Source organism: Agelaius phoeniceus, chromosome 11 (genome assembly GCF_051311805.1).
Source record: "Agelaius phoeniceus isolate bAgePho1 chromosome 11, bAgePho1.hap1, whole genome shotgun sequence".
Classification (NCBI taxonomy): Eukaryota; Metazoa; Chordata; class Aves; order Passeriformes; family Icteridae; genus Agelaius; species Agelaius phoeniceus.
The window spans coordinates 3,676,158-3,701,862 of record NC_135275.1 but is presented as its reverse complement, the minus strand read 5'-3'; the positions used below and the strand labels follow the sequence as shown (position 1 = coordinate 3,701,862).

Sequence of the window (25,705 nt, the reverse complement as noted above, 5' to 3'; positions counted from 1 at the left end):
TGAGAGGCCAAGCCACACTAAAAAGGAAATCTAAACTGAAGAATTTTTTTTATTTTTTTTTCCCTGACAGGTAAGCTAAAGCATGCAGTGCTGATAAAGTCTTTAAGAGATGCAACCAGCTCCCAACTGTATGAAAATCAAAGTGGTAAAGGATGAGAAAGGGCATGGGAAGGATCTTCAGCCCTTCCTGTTGAAGGCCCAAGAGTATGAAAACTGACTCTGGCTGTTGCCCATAGGTAACACGTGCTAATTGTAGAGCAGAGCAGGTGCCCAAGCTGTTGGTGGGCCAAGCCCTGCGTGGCTGGCCCAGTTGCAGTCCTAGCTGGACCAGGGTGGCGGGCTCGGGAGGGGAGGAGGTGGGGGGATCTCGGAAGGCTTCCGCTTCACGGCCGGGCTGGGGGGCCGTGGGGGAGGCACGGAGGGCTGGTGCTCTGCTTTCTTGGGCAACAGCTGCTGCCGAGGCCTCGCGTGAGAGCTGTCAAAGCTGACGGTCTCTGGGCTCTCTGGGGGCGAGGGAGAGGCACGCCTTCTCGGCCGGGTTGCTGGAGCGGCAGCAGCGCGACTGTGGAGAGAGGAGGTGGCTGAGGCCCGAGCTGCCAGTGGCACACAGGGAGCCTCGTGCACAGCAGGGCCCAGAGCTGGCAAGGCTCCCCAGCACGGCTGGAGCTGCTGGCGCAGCTTGGCCCAGCTGCACAGCTGTCCCTCAAGGCCCCGGCCAGCAGGGGACAGCTCTGGGCAGGCTCCCTGGCCAGGAGCGGGCCCCAGAGCGCCTCTGCCTTTCAAGGGCAATCTCGTCCCTGCTCTTTCTCCTCCCCACCTTGCTTTGCCTCTGCCCTGTGCCCCTGGGGCTGCTCTGGGCCAGGCAGCCTCAGTGGGAGCCAGCACTGGCTGCAGCCCCAGCGGGGCCCCCAGGACAAGGCCCAGCAATTAAGAGGCCAATGAAAGCACTGGGCAGCAGCAGAACCCTCAACAGAGTTCTCTGGACAACCATGGACTGGCCACAAGTCCACTGCAGCCTCTCTGATTCCTGAATGTTGTCTGACTAAGTGCAGCCTTTAAAGAAGCTGGAGGGTAGAGATAAGTACAACTTACCGTTTCTTTCCCTTCCACCACTGGAACCCAACAAAGCACAGCACCATGGAAATTGGCACAGTGAACAGTGTCACTACCGTGCCTATCATGCAGGACCTGCGCACATCCTGGGGGCAGATAATTCTTGGGGTGTTCCGTGGGTTCTGGGCGTTTGTGTCTGACTTGCCAAGCGCTTCTGTGGGAGCAAAGGGGAGTGTGAGCCCGTGCTGTGCTGCACTGCTGAGCTGGCAGCACGGTGCATGCGGGCAGGACGTTCTCCCTTTCCCCCAGAGCTGGGGCCTGCAGGCACCTTGCCGCCCCTTGGCACAGGCTGTGCCACCCAACAAAGCCCAGCAGGCCGGGAGGGGAGCCCGGGGGCAGCACAGCTGCTTGGGCAGTCGCTGCTTGGAGGGACACGGGCCAAACCCATCCCTGAGCAGCCACTGCCAGCCCTGGCCCTCCCTGCCCCATGACAGCTCCCCCAGCCCCAGGGCACAGAGTCAGGCCCTGTCAGGACCCAGTGCAGCCCCTGCCCAGTCGGGAGCCAAGGCTGGCTCTGGCCCTGGGCTCGCGGCAGGGCTCCCACTCGGGGCTGCTCCTGTGCCTTGGGCCTCTGGGCACTCAGGGCCGGCTCCGGAGCAGCTGCAGCGGGAGGGACGTTGGTGCACGAGTCCCCTTTCCCCGGGGCTGTGAACGAGCTCCAGAGGCCTCCAAGCCTCCAGAGGCACCTCCAGCTTTGGCTGCTGCCGGGCCATGCAAGGGCAGGCCATGGGGGAAGAGCTGCTGCCACACAGCCCCGCCAAGGGATGAGAATGGCACAGCAATTGCCTCCTGTACCTGTGCCCATGTCTGGCATCTCTGGCTTTCCTGCATCAGAGTCTGGCACAAAGCCATTGCTTCCTATAGGATATGGCCCCATCTGCATGGATTTTTGCTCCATCGCTTGAGAAAGGAAAAAGGACAAATGCTTCAAATGGAAACACTCCAGGAGGTGGCAACTTCAGGAGACAATACTTGTCAAGTCATGGATAAGGATAAGGATAAGGCCAGGTTATAGGGGCTGGGCCAGGGCCCTCCCTCACCAAAAAAGCCCCTACACCTGATCTGCCTGGAGACTGGGAAATTGCAGGGGATCTCAGGGTGTGCATGGCCTGTGGTGCAGTTTGGGCTGCCTGTCAGCTGATGCCCAATGCCTTCCTGCAGAGGCTGGGGAGAAGCTGCAGCCAGGCCAGGCTGGGAAACAGCCCCGCAGGGCGTGGAAGCAGCAGCGGGGCAGCCAGGCTGCCATGGATCCCTTCCTGCTGTGCCGGGCACGGCGTGTCCAGATGTGCAGCCAAAGCCCCCGGCTGCTGAGCCCCAGGACAAGGCTGAGGGAAATGCACCCACCACGGCGCCTCTCCAGGTCACTCAGCATCTGGTCCAGATGTTTGGCTGCCTCCAAGGATTTCTTCTGTGATCTGTCTTGGCTGTTCCATCTAAAAGGACCTGAATGGAAAGTTCCATTTCTCCTTCAGGGCTGAGTGGCAGTGAGGGCACCTGGGTGATTGGTGCCCTCCAAGGCACTCCCTCGGCTCTGCCTTCCACCCAGGAGCAGGGCCAGGGGGACCTCGTGCCTGCAGTGGCCCCACACTGGGATGGAAGGGGCCCCTTGTGGGGCAGTTGGGGCAGAAAGGACTCCCTGGAGCTGCCAGCAGCTCTAAACCCAGCCCCAGGCAGGGCCAGGGCTTGGCAGTGTCAACAGGAGCAGCTCAGGCTCCCTGGGGCCGGCAAAGGAGCTGAGAAAGGCTCAGCCTCGGGGCACAGCCCTGGGCCCAGCCCCTTCCCTCTCTGCTCTTCTCCGTGGCCGCACAGAGCGGACGGAAGGAGACACGGCCATTGCCCATGGGAGGAGGATGGACAGCTAAATGCTCCTTCCTCCCACTGACAGTGATGCTGTGGGATCACAGAAGGGAGCAGGGCAAGATTTCCAAACCCTGAGATTATGTTAAGGGACAGGCCTCAAGAGTGAGCCCTTGCCACATGGACACTGATTATTCTGGCAGGAAAAGTACACAGAGAACTTGCCTCCACCATGCCCTGGATTCTTCATACTGTCATTCACCAGCTTTTCCATATAAGCCATGTTCTGGTCCCAGTCTAGAAGAGAGCAAAGATCAGAACTTTTCCATGGTGTGCTGGGATCCCCCTCTGCCTATGGGAACTGGGCACTGCAATTGGGGCGGGTAAGGCCGTGGGAGCCAGATGTCAATGGACAAGGCCAAAGCTGTACAGGGGCCTGGGAAGCTCTGGGCTGGCTCCTGGTCACTCTCCACCCTCTTTGCAGGCCCTGTGACACATCCCTGGAGAGGAAACAGGGGCTGCCCAGGGCCCATGGGGGCTCTCTCCCTCCCCCAGAAGAAACCCTCCCTAAAGGCCTGGGGAAAACCATCCCCAGCGCTTCCCAGGGAGCAGGGAGCGCTGTCCCGGCAAAGGGGAGCCAGGCTGCCGGCTCACCTGCTCGCCGCGCTTGCAGCGGAGCAGCCTGGGCAGCCCTGGCAGGCAGGGCCACGGCCAGGAGGAGCAGGAGGAAGAGGTGCAGAGCAAGGGCCATGGTGCCTTGCCCTCTGCCAGTCCCGCAGCTCTTGCTGTCACCGCTGTCCTGACACCGCTGTCCCAATGCCAGCACCACTGCTGCCACCGCCGCTGCTGCCGCAACAGTTGTGCTCAAGGACTGACTGCTCGCTCCTCCTGCTGCTGTGCAACCATGGGGCTCTGGCACTTCTGTGACCTCAGAGCCTGCAGTGACCTCATGGCCAGGGTGGAGTTGTGTGGGGAGTGGGATCTGCCTTCTTTGGGAGGGAGCTCATCCTGCCCAGCTGCTGTGTCCAAGGGCTGTGACACAGTCCCAGCCCCGCTGATCTCACAGGCTGGGCCATGAAGGGATGGAGAGCAGCCCTGCCAAGAAGGACTTGGGGGTGCTGCTAGATGAGAGGCTGCACATGAGCCAGCCATGTGCATCCAAAGGAGAGTGCCCAGCAGCTTGAAGGAGGTGATTCCAGCCCTCTGCTCTGGTGAGACCCCACCTGGAGTACTGTGGAAGAGGTTTTACAGAGACCTCTGGGAGCCATTGAGAAGTTTGACAAGAGGATCCATGTTTACCCCTGAAAGAATTCCCTACCAAGGTTGTTGACATAGAAACCAAGAAGGAAAGCAGAATAAATAAGTGAAACTTGCAACTGCCTATTCCAAGAAGCATTTTGCTTGTCTCTCGTGACCAGTGAGTAAAGTGTAAATTTAGGAGCTTTGTAAGAATGTAGAACAAGCATGCATGCTAGAATAAAAACAGGGTTTGAAGCCTTCTGGAAACGGAGTGTGTTGCTTTGTTTTGTCTCCGTCTCTACCATGACAGAGTACTGCATCCAGCCCTGGGTTCCCCACACAGGAAGGACATGGTCCTGTTGGATCTGGTCCAGAGGAGGGACAAAATGCTCTGAGGGCTGGAGCCCTTCTGCTTTGGAGACAGGCTGGGAGAGCGGGCGGTGTTCAGCCTGGCAGAGAGCAGACTCCAGGGAGACCTGATTGCTGCCTTTAGTACCTTAAGGGGGCTTGTAAAAGAGATGGGACAGAACTTTAATAGAACCTTCTGTGAGCAGAACGAGGGCGAATGGCTTTAATCTAAAAGACGGTTGATTCACACCAGACAAAAGAAACCCATTTTTTTCACTGGAGGTTTTGAAAGCCTGGCACAGGTTGCCCAGAGAGGTGAATATCCATCCCTGCAGACATTCAAGCTCATGCTCTGAGCAGCCTGATCTACTTAAAGGTCTCCCTGCTCACTGCAGGGCATTGGACTAGATGGCCTTTAAATGTCCCTTCCAAGCCAAGCCATTCTGTGCTCCTGTGCATCATCAAAGCAGTGCTGGATTAGTGCTGGGGTGATGATGTGGCACCTGTATTTTGGTAGTTGTGTCATTTAGCAATTGGCCCTGAGAGGATTCATGGGCTGGGCAGTGAAGTCTGCAAATAACAGACAGTGTGCTCTTGAAGAAAGAGGAGAGGAACACGACTTCCAGTTCAGATAAATGCCAGCATTTGGCTGCCCATTCCTGGTTAAGAAATAAAGGAATGTCCTGAAGATCCCTTCATGTGGGTGCATTTTTGGCTGTATCAGTACTTGTGTTCTGTAAAACAGGTAAGTTGTTAACGCTTCTTGCCCCATTTATCACTGGATGAAACCCAAATACTGCATTGCTCCTTTTCTGCTTGCTTCCAAGTCAAGGCAAATTTTGTTCATGGTTGAGTGGGACATATTCATCTGTTCACAAGCAAATTCTTCTTGCTATTCACACAGTGGCAAGATTGCTTTGTGGATTCGCTCTAATCGGACTGGAATTAAGGCCTACCTCTCACTAGAATTAAACCTGATGCATTGAGAGGCAAAGTTTTGAGTAATTTGTCCTGGTGTCTGGCACTGTAGAGAGTTGTTCTGGAATTAAATGACACTTGAAGAGACACGTGTAGTCTACCATACTTCTGTCATACTAGAAGTGACAAAACAGCCTTTGAAACACGATTTTATCCTTTCTTCCTCCTCCTCCTCCTCCCAGGAATTTCAGTCTCTGAGGTCTTAGCTCTTCAGCTGCCTCACAAACATTGTTTTAATTCAGACAGGCATCCATGCCTTGAGCCACAAATCAGGACTGTGGCTGTGAAGCTTGAAGCAATGTAGGTTTATAGCACTAAAAGTAATAATCCATTCGCAAGGTAAACCAAGCATTTCCCAAGTAACTCTACCTATCGTCAGGGATGTTTCAAAAAGGATCACTGTAAAAGCTGGGAAGGGGGAGAAAGAGTGTCATCAAAATTAAAAAGACAGCTTTCTGAGATCTTTCTATTCCTATAAAAAGAGAGTCAAAATTGTTTGTATATGGAACATTGACTAAGATGTGAACGACAGATTGTCAAATAATTGGGGAACAAAAAAAACATAAATAAAAATAAGTTTTCATGTAGATAATAAGTAAACCATCATGCTAAGAAAAAAAACAGACCTGCCAATACTAAAACAAATAAGGCTGTTTCATCTGTCTCAATACAAAAGAATTGCTGAAAAGAATCAGAGATCCTCAAGACCATTACTATATACAGGAACGTCCAGGTATTGGGAAAAAATGGAGGAAACTGCAGTGTGCAATTCACAGAGGAAACCTGGAATTTACTGGTGGATTTGTTGCAAAATTTCTGAGAGCAGACTGGAAAAGCGTAGGGGCTGCTCAGCCCATGTGTGGGCATTTACAGCAGTGTGAGGGATGTTTCTGGGACCAATTGCAGGGAAGAAGAGCATCACACAATCACTGGGACAATGTCTTTGCTGGCTGTAGACTTTTTGTCAGTCAGTTCCCTGGGGCTCGGGGAGCTGTCATGGGGCAGGGAGGGCCAGGGCTGGCAGTGGCTGCTCAGGGATGGGTTTGGCCCATGTCCCTCCAAGCAGCGACTGCCCAAGCAGCTGCGCTGCCCCCGGGCTCCCCTCCCAGCCTGCTGGGCTTTGTTGGGTGGCACAGCCTGTGCCAAGGGGCGGCAAGGTGCCTGCAGGCCCCAGCTCTGGGGGAAAGGGAGAACGTCCTGCCCGCATGCACCATGCTGCCAGCTCAGCAGTGCAGCACAGCACGGGCTCACGCTGCCCATTGCTCCCACAGGTGCAGCTGGAACCACAGCACATGCTCCTGATTCCCAGAAGGGGTGCGAAAAATGGCAATCACTTGTTTTTCATATTTTAAATATTTAAATAGTGAGACCATGGTTATAAAAATAGCGATATCATTAGAGTGATAAAAATTTTGGACAATTTGGATTAGGACAATAGGAGACAGTAGAAAGAAAGAGTTACGGTCATCTGGGTACCTATTTTCTGGGCAGCATGAGCCCGAAAAAGAACATATGTTAACGGAGGATTAACCCTTAAAAACAATAACCAATTGCATATTCATACATCTCATACATGATGCATAAATTCAATTCAAACACAGGATTCTGTCTGGTCATCGTCAACTTCTCCCTCTTAATCCTAACCGGCTTCGTGAGGGCTGAGCGAGGCAGGAAGAAGTTAGTTTCTTCTGATAGGAGAGCAATAAATTCTTTCTCGGTGAAAGACTTTGATGTCCTGTGGCAACTATATTTACAAAAAGCCAATCATAAAATACGCATTTTTCAGAGGAGCTCAGAATGGGTTGCTGTTGGGGAACACTCTGTTTGCTTGTGTGATAAGGGCAAGTTTGGCCTTCTACTGATGCCAGGAAAGGATTTGGAAGTGCTCAAAAGAGCCCTGACTGCGAGCTTCCCGGTTGCGTTGCCTGTTTTTGACTGTGTTTTGGTCCTAATAGTCAGTTTGATAACTCCCCCTTATTTGGTATTGTTATACTATATTTTATTAGAAATGGGTTGCTCCTATCCCCCCTGCATTGTTGGTTTTGCCCTAGTTGTCCATCTCCCCAAAGACCTGCCCTTTTGTTCCCTGTTCCGCCTCCCATTGAATGTCAATCCCTCCCCAAGCCTGCCCCTTTCTCTAGAAACTTCCCTATACATTTGGTATCCTTTGTAACCCTATTGGATTGTTTAAGTTGTCCTCCTCCCCTGTAATCCTCTATTGGTTTAAACATTGTATTCCCCGCCTTGTGTTCCACCCTCAGTTTGTCCCAATTGGCTAAAGACTGTATCCTCCCCAGGGACCTCTTCAGTTTAGGAATCGGTGTATGCCTTTAATTCAGTGTCTTTGTGTCGCTGACTCTGCAGGGACTAAACCTACAGAATACGTCTCCCTATTCCTTGTCCCTACCCCCAAGGCAGTCCACCCGTGCTGTCAAGCAGCTGTGCCCTACAGCCAAAGCCCAGAGCTGACAGTTTGCTGGGGGCGGCCAACTCTGGGTGTTGGTGTTGGCAGCCAGTCGGGCTGAAGAAATCGGCACTGCAGCACTTCCCGAATCAGCTCTTGTGTTGCAATAAAGAGATGGAGCTGGCAGCCCAGTGTCCGGGTGGTAGCAGCAGCAAAGCGCACCCAGCAGCAGCACAGGCTGAGCTCCATGGCCAGGAGCAGCCGTGGATGGGCACGGTGTGGGCAGCCAGGAGCCAGGCAGGGGCTGCTGTGAGCAGCGGCGGGGCCCCGAGGGCTGGGGGAGCCCATGCTGAGCGTGCCTGGGCTGAGGGCACATTCCCTTCCCTGGCATCATCTGGGCCTGGAGCTCATGAGACACACAGGGATATTTTGGGGTCCCTGCTGAGGGGTGCAGGGATCCCACATGAAGCACAAAGGAGCATTGCTGGCCTCTCCTAAGGTGTGCAGGGATCCCTCATGAGGTGTGCAGCGGGGTTACATTTGAGGGGGTGTTTTACTCTTCTCAGCACAGCAAAGGGTCACTCGGTCGAGGTTTTGCAAAGCTGGCAGAAAGCCTCTTGCAAAGCCTTGGGCCCGGTCTGTGGGCACAGTGGGCAGGCGGAGCCCATCCCCTGGGGCCAGGCCGGGCTGCTCAGGCCGGGCCGGGCTGGGCCAGGCTCGGCCCCGGCAGGGAAGGGCCGCGGCCCTGGGCTCTGATGAGGCTGCTGAGCTCCACCCTGGCCCTGTGCTGCAGCCCAAGACATTTACAGCCAGGGCCGTGCAACGGGGCTGGCTCTTGCATGAAATGGGCCCTCAGCAAGGAGCTGCTGGGCCTCCTGGCTGTGTCCCTTTGTGCTCCCAGTGCTTCTGGTCTGCTTGGGCTGGGAAACTTGTCCATCATGCCTCTGTGTCTGTTTCCTGTCATTCCAATGCACAGCCCTTTCCCGCTGCTTGGCATTTAAATACTTGGATTATTTTATTGGATAACTTACATCTTGCACTTCATGATGATATCGGTAATAAATGAAAAGGCCAAATCAATAATAAAAATGTTAATTTTTTATTTTCGGGACCGAAATATGGTCTCAGCCACAATCAAAGGGACAGCGTCAAGCCCGGTATTGGTGATGGGTGAACCCTGATCCAACCTCTATCGCATGGGATCCCCTCCATTCACGAAGGTCATCTCTGTTGGGCAGGTTTTATACAGTTTTTTCCGCCTGAGGCAGAGGTTCCTCTATCCTTTCCCTTGCTTCACATATGCATGCAGTCTCCTTTTTCTGTGCAGGGCTGGTCAATGCTTTTTCTGGGAAGTGATGAATGCTGATACTGAGTTAGGGGTACCTGGATTGCTGTCATGTTTGAAGATACTTACCAAGTATTCATCGCTTTTTGGTGTTTTCTGGATAGTCCAGGGAATGGCTCATCTCCATACTAGCAACATCCTTTCGCTTGCTAAGTAGGTTCTCTTCCCTTGCTGCCATCTGGAGTTTCGCAACTTTGTGTGGCAGTCTATGCCTTAACTGTCTGTTGTTTCAGGATTTAAACATTTTTGTTACAGACACAATTTTATTCACACCTTTTTTTAAATGTATATTTTACATAAGCATGAATTATCTTATACCACATATTACAATGACATTAAATTGTGCTAATTAGACTCTGTCCTATCATGAGTTTCTGGAACACATTTCCAAGCCTTCCAGCTGCAGCCCAAGGGGAGCTGTCTCTGGCTTTCATGACAAAATTGGCAGGTTTTTTGCCACGCCAGCCCTTTAGAAACCACTTTTTGTGTGCATTAACATTCGAGGGGCTGCTTTCAAAGACAGATAAAAAACCCACAAAGAACCAGCAAACCTACCAAACAACATATTAAAAAAAAGTACTTTTTCTTGCAGCTGGGAAAAACTGCAGCCAGGCCAGGCTGGGAAACAGCCCTGCTGGGCGTGGAAGCAGCAGCGGGGCAGCCAGGCTGCCATGGATCCCTTCCCACTGTTTGGGGCACGGCGTGTCCAGATGTGCAGCCAAAGCCCCCGGCTGCTGAGCCCCAGGACAAGGCTGAGGGAAATGCACCCACCACGCTGGCTGTCCACATTATTCCGTTTTCGTTCCAGATGTTGGGATTCCTTCAGGGACTTATTAGCTCCTAAAGGTTTGTTCTTCTTTCCCAGGGGGCCTTAAGAGAAGTGTTATAAATGATCAAATCGAGAGCCAAACTTCTAAGAAAATTTAGCAATGATTTTTTACTTTGTCAGTGAGACCGATTTTCAATAATCAAAAAACACCACAGCCAAGGGTCAGCGTCGAGCCCTGGTTCGGCGCTGGGTGAACACACAGATCTGACCCCCGAATGTCAGTCTCCCCTGTTCAGAAAAGCTTCCTCGAGCAGCAAGTTCATTCGCTTTCTTGGGTAAAACTGCCCATTGCCGAGTGCCCATTGCTATCCTGAGGGAAAGTTTGGAGGGGACCAGCTACTAGGTGGTTCGATGAGTCTTTCGCCCCCAGACCCGGGTGGGACGACCGATTTGCACGTCAGGGCCGCTACGGACCTCCACCAGAGTTTCCTCTGGCTTTGCCCTGCCCAGGCATAGTTCACCATCTTTCGGGTCCCAGCACGGACGCTCACGCTCCACCTGCCCGGCCCCGCGAGGGGTCGGCGGGCGAGACGGGCCGGTGGTGCGCCCGGGGCTGCCAGGCGTGACCCGCGCCCCGGGATCCCACCTCAGCCGGCGCCGCCAGCCCTCACCTTCATTGCGCTGCAGGCTTTCGACAAGGGCCCGACTGGCACACGTGCTAGACTCCTTGGTCTGTGTTTCAAGACGGGTCGGGTGGGTAGCCGACATTGCAGTGGACCTTTGGGCGCCCGGACCTCTAATATTCTGCCCGAGGCAGAGATGACCTGTTGCTGTTTGTTTTGGGTTTGTTCTGTTCTCCCCCATTGTTATGCTAAAGGGTCCTGTCCCGATTCAGGTAAATGTCAATCTCCGAACCCCTCCCCAGTTTCCATAGTTGCGGTATGTATCCTTTTAGTTCTCCACCCTCGGTTGCCTGTCTTTCACTCGTCACCCCTGCCTCTTTTTCCAGAAACTTCTGGCCAGGTTGTCGGGAGATTGGCTTAGGGACCGGGGCCCCTCCCTTAGTTATGTATGATTGGTTTTGTCATTATGTCAATCTTCAATGTATCCTTCCCTTCTCGCTCCTGATTTGTTAGCACCCTCCCCTCCCACTTTCCTTATAAACCGAGGTTTTCCCCTCCTCGGGGCTCTCAGCCTCGGGACTCGTTGGGGATGTTTGGTCCCTCTGGGGCCTAATAAACCCGATTGCACCTAGAGACTGAGAGACGCCTCTTCTTTCTCCTGCGTGTTGGAGTTTCAGCGGCCAACGTCCACAAGGCAGTTTATTGCCTTAGGCGTGGTACCTGACGTCGAGTTGGGGAAGTGCCCCATCGGCTGGAGACGGGCTGGTCACCTAGCCTGGGCGTGCTCTACTGGCCACACCGCTCCAATGACTGAATGTTCCTTTGTGTCTCTTCACATGCAGAACAGGGGTTTTACATGTGCAGAGGTAGACCAAAGTCCAATCCAGGTGTCTAGATGTTGTCAGGGAACTTCATGGAAGCCGGCATTCACATGTAACAGGGTGGCGCCCGCCAATCATCGTGGTAGATATAATCTTCAAAGTGATAATCAATCTTAGGTGGTCCTGGCGACCCAGGGAAGCCGGTGATTATAACTCTGGAAGTGTCCATTCTTACATTAAAGAACCAGATGTTATCTAAATGTTCTCTGGGAACTAGATGAATATTAATGAGACACTGCTCCCTGCCAAAGGGGTCAAAGACATAGTTTGGATCTTAGAATATTTTATACATTAATAGCCTGAATTATCTCTATCATATACTACAGAAGTATTTCTGTTTCCCAGGAATGGATCCCACAGAAGCAGGGCTCAGCCTGTGGGGTCAGCGGGGACACACTACTCACCACTGCGATGGGAGCTGGGCTTGTGAGCAGCAACCAGGAAAGGAGCCTGAAAAGGCCTTCCTGCAGACACTCCTGTAACCCAACAGCCACAGAAGCTTCTGTCACCTGGTTCCTGCCAGGTTGTCAATGATTATTCTCTGAGGGGAACATTGACAACATACCTGCAGGAGGCTTAAGAGGCTGGAAGTCCTCATGGAGCCAAGCTGCTGGAGAAACCTTCCTAGCATGCTCATTTAGAGGGGAGCAAACATCCAAGCCCATTTCCATGGTGTGCTGGGATCCCCCTCTGCCTTTGGAAACTGGGCCCTGCAGGGGAGTCGGGTAAGGCCATGAGAGCCAGATGTGAATGGACAAGGCCAAAGCTGCACAGGGGCCTGGGGAGCTCTGGGCTGGCTCCTGGTCACTCTTCACCCTCCTTCCCTGCCCTGTGCAACACCCCTGGAGAGAAAACAGGGCCAGCCCCAGGGCCCATGGGAGTTCTCCCCCTCTCTGCACGATGCCCTCACCACTCCTGCGGCTCAGTGATGCCCGTGCAGCTGAGCAGAGATGACAGAAGCTTCTGTGGCTGTTGAGTTACAGGAGTGTCTCCAGAGAGGACTTCTCCAGCTCCTTTCCTGGTTGCTGCACACAAGCCCAGCTCCCATCACAGGGGTGAGCAGTGTGTCCCTGCTGACCCCACAGGCTGAGCCCTGCTTTTGTGGCATCCATTCATGGGAAATGGAACTATGTTGCTCTAAGGTCCTCCAATGGGAAAGAACAAAGCTACAGGACACAAGAAACCCCATGAGCCATGCAAAATCATGCAGCGAATACTGAAGAAAATGCTTCAGGCAGGACAAGGTGCATTCCCTCAGCCTTGTCCTGGGGCTCAGCAGCCGGGGCCTTTGGCTGCACATCTGGACACGCCGTGCCCAGCACAGCGGGAAGGGATCCATGGCAGCCTGGCTGCCCCGCTGCTGCTTCCACGCCCTGCAGGGCTGTTTCCCAGCCTGGCCTGGCTGCAGCTTCTGCCCAGCCTCTGCAGGAAGGCATTGGGCATCAGCTCACAGGCAGCCCAAACTGCACCAAGGGCATGAGATGCCCTGCAATTTCCCAGTCTCCAGGCTGATCAGTAACGGTGGGTGTTTTGATGAAAGTGTGCCCTGGCCTCTCCAGAAATTTTGTATGATTTCCTGATACTAAACCATTTCTTTCACAAGTTCTGGGTGCTGAAGACGCCACCTTCCCATTGTGGAACAGTCCCACCTGATCCAGCTGTGCCTCCTCCTTTCTCCAGAAGCAGATGAAGAGGCTGCACTGAAGGAACTATTTCCCAGAGGAAGCAGTGGCTCATTTTCAGCCTCTGCTGCAGGAAGGGAGGTGATGCCAGGCCCAGTCCCAGGAGGTAATTGCTGTGCCTCTGGGCCTGAGCCCTGCTGAGGCTTGGGCTGCCCTCTCTGCTGCTTGGCACTGCAGGCACAGCCCGGACAAGACGGGCACAGCCCAGAGGAATTATCCCGAGCAGGCTCAGGGCACTCGGGTACTGAGCTGTCCTGCTGGGCTCCCTCTGTGGGAGACACGTCCCGAAACCTGGGAGCGGCTGCACGGGGTGCCCATGGTGGGGAAAGGGCAGAGGGGGAGAACAAGGCTCCAGTGAGTCCTGGGAGCGCCTGGCTATGTCCCCGTGGGCTGGTGGAAGTGTCCCAGAAGAAGGAGGCACAGAGGTTGGGAGGAGTGGAGGGAGGGAGTTTGCGTGGAATATTTGCAGCACTGCCTGCTTCAGGTTTCCCCAGGGATGAAAGGAGGGTTTCCTTTGTACAACTGAGAGAACCAAAACGGGCCCTTGGCTGCTCCAGCCACCACACCAGGGATGTTACAAAGGGCCTGCAAAGAGGGTGGAGAGTGACCAGGAACCAGCCCAGAGCTCCCCAGTCCCCTGTGCACTATGGCCTTGTCCATTCACATCTGGATCCCATGGACTTATCTGACCCCATTGCAGTGGCCAGTTCCCTGAGGCAGAAAGGGATCCCAGCACACCATGGAAATGGGGCTTATCTGTGTTAATTTCTAGACTGGGAGCAGGATATGGATTATGTGGAAGCCCTGCTGGATTATGGCTCGAATCCCTTGGGAAATGCTGAAGGCAAGTTCTCAATGTACTTTCCTGACAGAATTTGCAGAGACCAGGTGGCAAGAGCTCATACCTTTGCCCTTTCGCTTAAGACCATCTCAAGGTTGACGGATTCAGGAAAATATGTCCAGCTGCCTTCTGGAGCCCTGAGGGATCCCACAGGATCGCTGTCAGTCGAGGAAGGAGCATGTAGCTGTCCATCCTCCTCCCGTGTGCAATGGCAGTGTCTCCATCCATGCGCTCTGTGCAGCCATGGAGAGGAGCAGAGAGGGCAGGGGCCAGGCCCAGGGCTGTGCCCCGGGGCTGAGCCTTGCCTGCAGCCTCAGGATCTCCTGCAGTGCCACAGGAGCTGTTCTGTCCTGCCTTTCTTTGCAGCTGAACCTGTTGCTGAAGGTGATCTGGCTTCCCAACACACGTCCAGGACTGAGCCTCTGGGAGATGGTGAGGATAGGTCAAGGCCTTTCCCCAGGGAGAGCTGCCAGCTCAGAGCCCAAAGCTGGGCCAGGGGGGCATGGCTGCAGGTGCCAGGACAGCAGACAAAGCTGGAGGCGCCTCTGGAGGCTTGGAGGCCTCTGGAGCTGGTTCACAGCCCCGGGGAAAGGGGACTCGTGCACCAACGTCCCTCCCGCTGCAGCTGCTCCAGAGCCAGCCCTGAGTGCCCAGAGGCCCAAGGCACAGGAGCAGCCCCGAGCGGGAGCCCTGCCACGAGCCCAGGGCCAGAGCCAGCCTTGGCTCCCGACTGGGCAGGGGCTGCACTGGGTCCTGACAGGGCCTGACTCTGTCCCCTGGGGCTGGGGGAGCTGTCATGGGGCAGGGAGGGCCAGGGCTGGCAGTGGCTGCTCAGAGATGGGTTTGGCCCGTGTCCCTCCAAGCAGCGACTGCCCAAGCAGCTGTGCTGGCCCCGGGCTCCCCTCCTGGCCTGCTGGGCTTTGTTGGGTGGCACAGCCTGTGCCCTGGGGCGTCAAGGTGCCTGCAGGCCCCAGCTCTGGGGGAAAGGGAGAACGTCCTGCCCGTACGCACCGTGCTGCCAGCTCAGCAGTGCAGCACAGCACGGGCTCACGCTCCCCTTTGCTCCCACAGGTGCAGCCGGACCCACCACACGTGTTCCTGATTCCCAGAAGGGGTGTGAAAAATGGCAATCACATGTTTTTATATTTCAAAAGCTTAATAGTAATACAATAGTTATAAAAATAGCGATATCATTAGAGTGATAAAAATTTTGGACAATTTGGATTAGGACAATAGGAGACAGTAGAAAGAAAGAGTTACGGTCATCTGGGTACCTATTTTCTGGGCAGCATGAGCCCGAAAAAGGAAACACGTTAATGGAGGATTAACCCTTAAAAACAATAACCAGTTGCATATTGATCCATCTCATTTATGATGCATAAATTCCGTTCAAACTCAGGATTCTGTCTGGACATCGTCAACTTCTCCCTCTTAATCCTAACCGGCTTCGTGAGGGCTGAGCGAGGCAGGAAGAAGTTAGTTTCTTCTGATAGGTCAGCAATAAATTCTTTCTCTGTGAGAGATTTTGGTGTCCTGTGGCAACTATATTTGCAAAAAGCCAATCATAAAATACGCATTTTTCAGAGGAGCTCAGAATGGGTTGCTGTTGGGGAACACTCTGTTTGCTTGTGTGATAAGGGCAAGTTTGGCCTTCTACTGATGCCAGGAAAGGATTTGGAAGTGCTCAAAAGAGCCCTGACTGCGAGCTTCCCGGTTGCGTTGCCTGTTTTTGACTGTGTTTTGGTCCTAATAGTCAGTTTGATAACTCCCCCTTATTTGGTATTGTTATACTATATTTTATTAGAAATGGGTTGCTCCTATTCCCCCTGCATTGTTGGTTTTGCCCCAGTTGTCCATCTCCCCAAAGACATGCCCTTTTGTTCCCTGTTCCGCCTCCCATTGAATGTCAATCCCTCCCCAAGCCTGCCCCTTTCTCTAGAAACTTCCCTATCCATTCGGTATCCTTTGAAACCCTATTGGTTTGTTTAAGTTGACCTCCTCCCCTGTAATCCTCTATTGGTTTAAACATTGTATTCCCCGCCTTGTGTTCCACCCTCAGTTTGTCCCAATTGGCTAAAGATTGTATCCTCCCCAGGGAGGGACCTCTTCAGTTTAGGAATCGATGTATGCCTTTAATTCAGTGTCTTTGTGTCGCTGACTCTGCAGGGACTAAACCTACAGAATATGTCTCCCTGTTCCTTGTCCCTACCCCCAAGGCAGTCCACCCGTGCTGTCAAGCAGCTGTGCCCTACAGCCAAAGCCCAGAGCTGACAGTTTGCTGGGGGCGGCCAACTCTGGGTGTTGGTGTTGGCAGCCAATCGGGCTGAAGAAATCGGCACTGCAGCACTTCCCGAATCAGCTCTTGTGTTGCAATAAAGAGATGGAGCTGGCAGCCCAGTGTCCGGGTGGTAGCAGCAGCAAAGCCCACCCAGCAGCAGCACAGGCTGAGCTCCGTGGCCAGGAGCAGCCGTGGATGGCCACGGTGTGGGCAGGCAGGAGCCAGGCAGGGGCTGCTGTGAGCAGCGGCGGGGCCCCGAGGGCTGGGGGAGCCCATGCTGAGCGTGCCTGGGCTGAGGGCACATTCCCTTCCCTGGCATCATCTGGGCCTGGAGCTCCTCCAGTGTCATGCCCGGGAAAAGAGGGAAGCCATCAGTACGTGCTTGCCTTGAGAGCAATGGAAAGAGGCTGGACTCTGAAGGAATTCCTTCATAGCCTGAGGGATGAGCTCAGAGCCCGACAGAGACTGGGCCTGTGGCAGCCCAGGATCTCTTATGAGCAGCGTGGGGTTTTCCCCCCAGGCCTCATCTGTTCACCCAGGGACACATGGTGAACTCACACACACAGAAGATAGCTCAGCACTGTTGCTGCTCCCTGAATGTTATGTTTGCATCCCTCTAAAGGCATGCAGGGGCCTTGGGTAACCTCTGTGCTGTGCAGGGGACTGGGGACACCAAGAAGTTGTGCAAGGAATTTAATGGATGTCCAAAGGTGTGCAGGGGCATCTGTAAATTGAGCAGGGCTCGGGGGGTCTCTTGTGAGGCACACAGGGGGATTTTAGGGTGGCTGAGGACACCCATATGATGTGCAGTGGGTTTGGGTGTCCCCTAAACCCTGCAGCTATCCTGATGTCCTGTGTTGCATTATTTTTGTAAGTTTTGGAATCAAGGTCTTCACTTTTTAAAAATGGACCAAGGGGCAGCATAGTGCACAGCGGGGACTTGATGTCAGCGTGGCAGGGCAGCTGCTGCCTGCAATAGTGGGAATCACCAACGTGAGTTGAATTTTTAACTTGACATTGCTGTTCTATGTATTACCACGAAAAGTCTCACTTGTCCAATATCGTATAATTCACTTCTTGTGAATAAAAAATACCAAGATTGCAAAGAGGTACAGGGAGGGACATCCTCTCCTCGCTGGAAGGGCAACTCTTGAGATCCATTCCAAAAAATCCTGCCCCAGCCGTGAGGTCACAGCAGGCTCTGAGGTCACAGAGGTGCCAGAGCCCCACGGTTGCACAGCAGCACGAGGAGCGAGCAGTCAGTCCTTGAGCACAACTGTTGCAGCAGCAGCGGCGGTGGCAGCAGTGGTGCTGGCATTGGGACAGCGGTGGCAGGACAGCAGTGACAGCAAGAGCTGCAGGACTGGCAGAGGGCAAGGCACCATGGCCCTTGCTCTGCGCCTCTTCCTCCTGCTCCTCCTGGCCGTGGCCCTGCCTGCCAGGGCTGCCCAGGCTGCTCCGCTGCAAGCGCGGCGAGCAGGTGAGCCGGCAGCCTGGCTCCCCTTTGCCGGGACAGCGCTCCCTGCTCCCCGGGAAGCGCTGGGGATGGTTTTCCCTGGGCCTTTAGGGAGGGTTTTCCTCTGGGGGAGGGAGAGAGTCCCCTTGGGCCCTGGGCAGCCCCTGTTTCCTCTCCAAGGATGTGTCACAGGGCCTGCAAAGAGGGTGGAGAATGGCCAGGAGCCAGCCCAGAGCTCCCCAGGCCCCTGTGCAGCTTTGGCCTTGTCCATTCACATCTGGCTCCCATGGCCTTACCCGACCCCTTGCAGGGCCCAGTTCCCTGAGTCAGAAGGGGATCCCAGCACACCATGGAAATGGGTTTGAGTGTTTGCTTCCCTCTAGATGATCTTACTTGGAAGGTTTCTCCAGCGGCATGGATCCATGAAGATTTGCAGTCCCATAAGCCTCCTGCAGGTATGTTGTCAATGTTGCCCTCAGAGAATAATCATTGACAACCTGGCAGGAACCAGGTGACAGAAGCTTCTGTGGCTGTTGAGTTACAGGAGTGTCTGCAGGGAGGCCTTTTCAGGCTCCTTTCCTGGTTGCTGCTCACAAGCCCAGCTCCCATCGCAGTGGTGAGTAGTGTGTCCTTGCTGACCCCACAGGCTGAGCCCTGCTTCTGTGGGATCCACTCTTCTGACATGCAAACACTTCTCTTAAGGTCCTCCAAGAGGGAGGAACAAGCCTGGGGGAGACAGTAAGTCTCTAGAGGCGTCCAAACCCATGGACAGGATGCTGAGTGACCTGGAGAGACACCATGGTGGGTGCATTCCCTCAGCCTTGTCCTGGGGCTCAGCAGCCGGGGCCTTTGGCTGCACATCTGGACACGCCGTGCCCGGCACAGCGGGAAGGGATCCATGGCAGCCTGGCTGCCCCGCTGCGGCTTCCACGCCCTGCAGGGCTGTTTCCCAGCCTGGCCTGGCTGCAGCTTCTGCCCAGCCTCTGCAGGAAGGCATTGGGCTTCAGCTGACAGAGAGCCCCAACAGCACCATGGGCCTGAGATCTCCTGCAATTTCCCGGTCTCTTAGCACATCTGGAGGGGCAGCTATTTGGAGGGGGGAAGGCCCTTGAGCAGCCCCAATAACCTGATCTTTGTGCTGCATCTTATCCATTACTATGACAAGTATTGCCTCCTGAAGATGCTACCTTCTCATTGGGAACAGCCCCACCTGATCCAGCTGTCCCTTTTCCTTTCTGCAGAGATGGAAGGACAGGCTGTGCTGAAGCCTCAGTTTCCCAGAAGAAGCAGGGGCTCATTGGCAGCCTCTGCTGCAGGAAGGGAGGCGATGCCAGGCCCAGTGCCAGGAGGTAATTGCTGTGCCTCTGGGCCTGAGCCCTGCTGAGGCTTGAGCTGCCCTCTCTGCTGCTTGGCACTCCTGGCACACAGCATTACCTGAACCCCTCTCAGTGCTGGGTTCCCTATAGAAGGGGATCCCAGCGCAGCATGGAACCGTTCCCATCTGTGCTCCTTTCTAGACTGGGATCGTGACTTGCATCATTTGGAAAGGCTGGTAAAGCAGGGCTTAAGGATATTGGAGCTTGGTGAAGGTAGGCTATCAGCAACCCTTTCCTAACAGAGTAATCACTGTCCAAGTAATATTACTGCATCATTTCCCTTAAGATCCTCTGAAGTTTGATGGATTCTGGAAATCCTGGCCTCCAAATTTCTGCTCTTGTGCCCATCAGTGGGAGGAATCCATCCTCCTCCCATGTGCAATGGCCGTGTGTCCTTCTGTGTGCTCTGTGCAGCCACGGAGAAGAGCAGAGAGGGAAGGGGCTGGGCCCAGGGCTGTGCCCCGGGGCTGAGCCTTTCTCAGCTCCTTTGCCAGCCCCAGGGAGCCTGAGCTACTCCTGCTGCCACTGCCAAGCCCTGGCCCTGCCTGGGGCTGGGTTTAGAGCTGCTGGCAGCTCCAGGGAGTCCTTTCTGCCCCGACTGCCCCACAAGGGGCTCCTTCCATCCCGGTGTGGGGCCACTGCAGGCACGAGGCCCCCCTGGCCCTGCTCCTGAGTGGAAGGCAGAGCTGAGGGAGTGCCTTGGAGGGAACCAATCACCCAGGTGCCCTCACTACCACTCAGGCCTGAAGGAGAATCTTCAGCAGTGTCACAGGAGCTGTTCTGTCCTGCCTTTCTTTGCAGATAATCCTGTTGATGAAGATGATCCTGTTGATGAAGATGATCTGGATTCCCAACCCATACCCATTAGTGTGTATCTCGGAGATGGTGAGGGTAGGTCAAGGCCTTTCCCCTGGGAGAGCTGCCAGCTCAGAGCCCAAAGCTGGGCTAGGGGGGCATGGCTGCAGGTGCCAGGACAGAGCCATGCACGTGTGTGCCCTCGCCCTGTGCGATCCCCTCACTGCTCCTGCGGCTCAGTGGTGCCTGTGCAGCTGAGCAGCGATGGCAGAAGCTTCTGTGGCTGTTGAGTTACAGGAGTGTCTGCAGGCAGGACTTTCCCAGGCCCTTTGGTGGATGTTGCACGCAAGCCCAGCTCCCATCGCAGGGGTGAGTAGTGTGTCCCTGCTGACCCCACAGGCTGAGCCCTGCTTTTGTGGCATCCATTCATGGGAAATGGAAATATTTCTCTTAAGGTCCCCTGAGAAAGAAGGAGAAACCTGGAGGAGCTAGTAAGTCCCTGAAGAAATCCCAACATCTGGAACAAAAACGGAGTGATGTGGACAGCCAGCGTGGTGGGTGCATTTCCCTCAGCCTTGTCCTGGGGCTCAGCAGCCGGGGGCTTTGGCTGCACATCTGGACACGCCGTGCCCGGCACAGCGGGAAGGGATCCATGGCAGCCTGGCTGCCCCACTGCTGCTTCCATGCCCTGCAGGGCTGTTTCCCAGCCTGGCCTGGCTGCAGCTTCTCCCAGCCTCTGCAGGAAGGCATTGGGCATCAGCTCACAGGCAGCCCAAACTGCACCACGGGCCTGAGATCCCCTGGGATTTCCCAGTCTCTGGGTAGATGCAGAGAGGCAGCTGTTTGCAGGAGGGAGGGCCCTGGAGCTGGTCCAAACCCAGGGCATTTTCCTTGTCCTTTTCCATGTCTTTGTCAAGTATTGCCTGGAGGAGAAGGGCACAGCCCAGAGGAATTCTGGCATGCAGGCTCAGGGCTTCGGGTACTGAGCAGTCCTGTGCCAAGGGGCAGCAAGGTGCCTGCAGGCCCCAGCTCAGGGGGAAACGGAGCAAGAACGTCCTGGCCCTATCCACCGTGCTGCCAGCTCAGCAGTGCAGCACAGCACGGGCTCACGCTCCCCATTGCTCCCACAGATGCAGCTGGCACCTCAACACGTACTGATAACATCTGGAGAAGAGTTTTCTGCTGGGAAAGAGCTTGTTTGATTAAGTTGATGGCCATTGTGGCTGGTGCAGCACTTTGCGTGGTGATTTGCTGTGCAGGAATCTGGTATTGCTGGAAGAGAAAATGGTTAGTGTTTTGTGATTCTCTACCTGAAACAGCTTCCTTTAAAGGCTGCTCATAGGCAGGGAACATTCCCAGTGAGTCTGCTGTGGATTTGTGGTCAGTCCATGGTTGTCGAAAGAACTCTGCTAAGGGTTCTGCTGCTGCCCAGTGCTTTCATTGGCCTCTTAATTGCTGGGCCTTGTCCTGGGGGGCCCGCTGGGGCTGCAGCCAGTGCTGGCTCCCACTGAGGCTGCCTGGCCCAGAGCAGCCCCAGGGGCACAGGGCAGAGGCACAGCAAGGTGGGGAGGAGAAAGAGCAGGGACGAGATTGCCCTTGGAAGGCAGAGGCGCTCTGGGGCCCGCTCCTGGCCAGGGAGCCTGCCCAGAGCCATCCCCTGCTGGCCGGGGCCTTGAGGGGCAGCTGTGCAGCTGGGCCAAGCTGTGCCAGCAGCTCCAGCCGTGCTGGGGAGCCTTGCCAGCTCTGGGCCCTGCTGTGCACGAGGCTTCCTGTGTGCCACTGGCAGCTGGGCCCTCAGCCACCTCCTCTCTCCACAGGAGCACCTCTGCAGCTTCAGAAGAGGAGCCTAAAAACTCAGACAAAGTGCTCCCTACCAGTTATTCCAGCTATCCACGTCTGCCCCTATCTGCCCTGCCGTGGCTGCAGCACCGTTACGAGGCCTTCCCAAAACCCACCCCTCCTAAACGAGACCCTCTGCCCCTGAGCCCCCTGGTCCTGTTCCCAGGCCAGGAGTGAAGCTGGGCAGCCCCTGTCTGTGCCAGGGCAGAACTTGGCCCACATTTTATTTTTCAATAAAGAACTGGAGTCGTCAACAGCTGTGTCTGGGTGGTAGCAGCAGCAAAGCCCACCCAGCAGCAGCACAGGCTGAGCTCCATGGCCAGGAGCAGCCGTGGATGGCCACGGTGTGGGCAGGCAGGAGCCAGGCAGGGGCTGCTGTGAGCAGCGGCGGGGCCCCGAGGGCTGGGGGAGCCCATGCTGAGCGTGCCTGGGCTGAGGGCACATTTCTGTGGGATCTCAGCACATCGTTCCCGATGTCCAGAGATGCCAGGAGAACCCTTGGGGGTCTCGAAAACCCTGGAATGTTGCCAAGAGTGCTTGGTGGCTTGATTTTGATCCATCCACAGAAGTAACAAGAGTCTGAGGACAAGAGAATCACTTTAGAGTAAAAGGTGTAAAAGAGACACATTTAGAGGGTGAGATATAGACTTTAAGGTTTTTGGTACAGGGGGGTTATGGAGACAAGATGGAGAGATCGGGGCGTGTCTTGTCCTTCTTCTTTCTTCTTCTTGTCCTCCATCTCCTGTGATGATGTTGGCACTTAGAGATTGGTTTATGGTGAAGGTGCACTTGCTAACATGGGCGAAAAGCATTGGGAAATAAAGGTAAATATTGTATACGTAGGTTTTAGTATAAAAAGACATGACCGCCCCGTGGGTGGTCAGAGAGTGCCTGTGACTGCCTGCAGATCAGACCTCTGTTGGGCAGACAGAAAATTTTTGTAGATAAGAAATAATAAACAACCTGAAGACCGAAAGCTGAAGAGTCCAGACTCGTCCTTTGCATCGCGCCCACCAAAGAACCACTCTACCCGTGTCGGGGCAGAGACAGACAGCCGGACCCGACACATTTCCTTCCCTGGGGTCATCTGGGCCTGGAGCTCATGAGACACACAGGGATATTTTGGGGTCCCTGCTGAGGGGTGCAGGGATCCCTCATGAAGCACAAAGGAGTATTGCTGGCCTCTCCTAAGATGTTCAGGGATCCCTCATGAGCTGTGCAGCAGGGTTACATTTGAGGGGGTGTTTTACTCTTGTCAGCACAGCAAAGGGTCACTCGGTCGAGGTTTTGCAAAGCTGGCAGAAAGCCTCTTGCAAAGCCTTGGGCCCGGTCTGTGGGCACAGTGGGCGGGCGGAGCCCATCCCCTGGGGCCAGGCCGGGCTGCTCAGGCCGGGCCGGGCTGGGCCAGGCTCGGCCCCGGCAGGGAAGGGCCGCGGCCCTGGGCTCTGATGAGGCTGCTGAGCTCCAGCCTGGCCCTGTGCTGCAGCCCAAGACATTTACAGCCAGGGCCGTGCCCTGGCCCACAGGAGGCACCCGGGGCTGCAACTGAGGCCGCGCCCTCTCCCACTCAACGGGGCTGGCTCTTGCATGAAATGGGCCCTCAGCAAGGAGATGCTGGGCCTCCTGGCTGTGTCCCTTTGTGCTCCCAGTGCTTCTGGTCTGCTTGGGCTGGGAAACTTGTCCATCATGCCTCTGTGTCTGTTTCCTGTCATTCCAATGCACAGCCCTTTCCCACTGCTTGGCATTTAAATACTCGGATTATTTTATTGGATAACTTACATCTTGCACTTCATGATGGTATCGGTAATAAATGAAAAGGCCAAATCAATAATAATAATAATGTAATTTTTTATTTTCGGGACTGAAATATGGTCTCAGCCACAATCAAAGGGACAGCGTCAAGCCGGGTATTGGTGATGGGTGAACCCTGATCCAACCTCTATCGCATGGGATCCCCTCCATTCACGAAGGTCATCTCTGTTGGGCAGGTTTTATACAGCTTTTTCCACCTGAGGCAGAGGTTCCTCTATCCTTTCCCTTGCTTCACATATGCATGCAGTCTCCTTTTTCTGTGCAGGGCTGGTCAATGCTTTTTCTGGGAAGTGATGAATGCTGATACTGAGTTAGGGGTACCTGGATTGCTATCATGTTTGAAGATACTTACCAAGTATTCATCGCTTTTTGGTGTTTTCTGGATAGTCCAGGGAATGGCTCATCTCCATACTAGCAACATCCTTTCGCTTGCTAAGTAGGCTCTCTTCCCTTACTGCCATCTGGAGTTTCGCAAATTTGTGTAGCAGTCTATGCCTTAACTCTCTGTGGTTTTAGGCTTTAAACATTTTTGTTACAGACACAATTTTATTCACAACTTTTTTTAAATGTATATTTTATATAAGCATGAATTATCTTATACCACATATTACAATGACATTAAATTGTGCTAATTAGACTGTCCTATCATGAGTTTCTGGAACGCATTTCCAAGCCTTCCAGCTGCAGCCCAAGGGGAGCTGTCTCTGGCTTGCATGACAAAGTTGGCAGGTTTTTTGCAATGCCAGCCCTTTAGAAACAACTTTTTGTGTGCATTAACATTCGAGGGGCTGCTTTCAAAGACAGATAAAAAACCCACAAAGAACCAGCAAACCTACAAAACAACATATTAAAAAAAAAGTACTTTTTCTTGCAGCTGGGAGAAGCTGCAGCCAGGCCAGGCTGGGAAACAGCCCTGCAGGGCGTGTCCAGATGTGCAGCCAAAGCCGCCGGCTGCTGAGCCCCAGGACAAGGCTGAGGGAAATGCACCCACCTTGTCCTGCCTGAGGCATTTCCTTCAGTATTTGCTGCATGATTTTGCATGGCTCATGGGGTTTCTTGTTTCCTGTAGCTTTGTTCTTTCCCATTGGAGGAACTTAGAGCAACATGGTTCCATTTCCCATGAATGGAGCCACAAAAGCAGGGCTCAGCCTGTGGAGTCAGCAGGGACACACTACTCACCCCTGTGATGGGAGCTGGGCCTGTATGCAACATCCAACAACGGGCCTGGGAAAGTCCTCCCTGCAGACACTCCTGTAACACAACAGCCACAGAAGCTTCTGTCATCTCTGCTGATCTGCACGGGCGCCACTGAGCCGCAGGAGCATTGAGGGCATCGCGCAGAGCGAGGGCACACACGTGCATGGCTCTGTCCTGGCACCTGCAGCGATGCCAGGATATTGACACTGTTAGGAAAGGCACAAGGAGAACTTGCCTCCAGCATTCTCCAAGAGTTTCAAGCCATCATCCAGCATGGCATCCAGGAAATGCAATTTGCGATCCCAATCTAGAAGGGAGCACATATCAGACCCAGTTCCATGGTGTGCTGGAGTCCCCCTTTGCCTCTGGGAACTGGGCATTGAAGGGGGTCGGGTAAGGCCAGGGGAGCCAGATGTCAATGGACAAGGCCAAAGCTGCACAGGGGCCTGGGGAGCTCTGGGCTGGCTCCTGGTCCCCCCCATTCTCTTTGCAGATCCTGTACAACAACCCCGGAGAGGTGCCTGAACCAGCCCAGGTTGCACTGGGGCTCTCTCACTGCCAGAGCTGCAACTCTTTCTAAAGCACTAGGGGAAAAATGCAGCAGGCAGTGCCACAATCATCCCTCCCTTCGTCCTGCCCTCTCTTCCTCCCTTCCTGTCATCCTCTCTCTCTCTATACCTTTTTCTTCTGGATTTGCTCTCCCAACAGAAGAGGACATAGCCAAGGCCTCTCAGGATCCACTGGAGCCTTGCTCTCCCCCTCTGCCCTTTCCCCACCATGGGCACCCCGTGCAGCCGCTCCCAGGTTTCGGGACATGTCTCCCACAGAGGGACCCCAGCAGGACAGCTCAGTACCCGAGTGCCCTGAGCCTGCTCGGGATAATTCCTCTGGGCTGTGCCCGTCTTGTCCAGGCTGTGCCCGCAGTGCCAAGC

General features: G+C 54.5%; 1 protein-coding gene across 1 annotated transcript in view; it reads right to left on the bottom strand.

The window, feature by feature from the left end:
• Nucleotides 1–318: 318 nt before the first annotated feature.
• Nucleotides 319–25,705, bottom strand: part of LOC143695044 (uncharacterized) — a 37,266-nt gene continuing 11,879 nt past the window's right edge. Inside the window, exons 4-7 of the mRNA XM_077184778.1 lie at nucleotides 25,009–25,080; nucleotides 1,909–2,013; nucleotides 1,093–1,267; nucleotides 319–562 (exon numbers count right to left, since the gene is read on the bottom strand). Of these exons, the coding sequence (XP_077040893.1) occupies nucleotides 319–562; nucleotides 1,093–1,267; nucleotides 1,909–2,013; nucleotides 25,009–25,080 (596 nt within the window). The remainder of the gene's footprint in view (nucleotides 563–1,092; nucleotides 1,268–1,908; nucleotides 2,014–25,008; nucleotides 25,081–25,705) is intronic.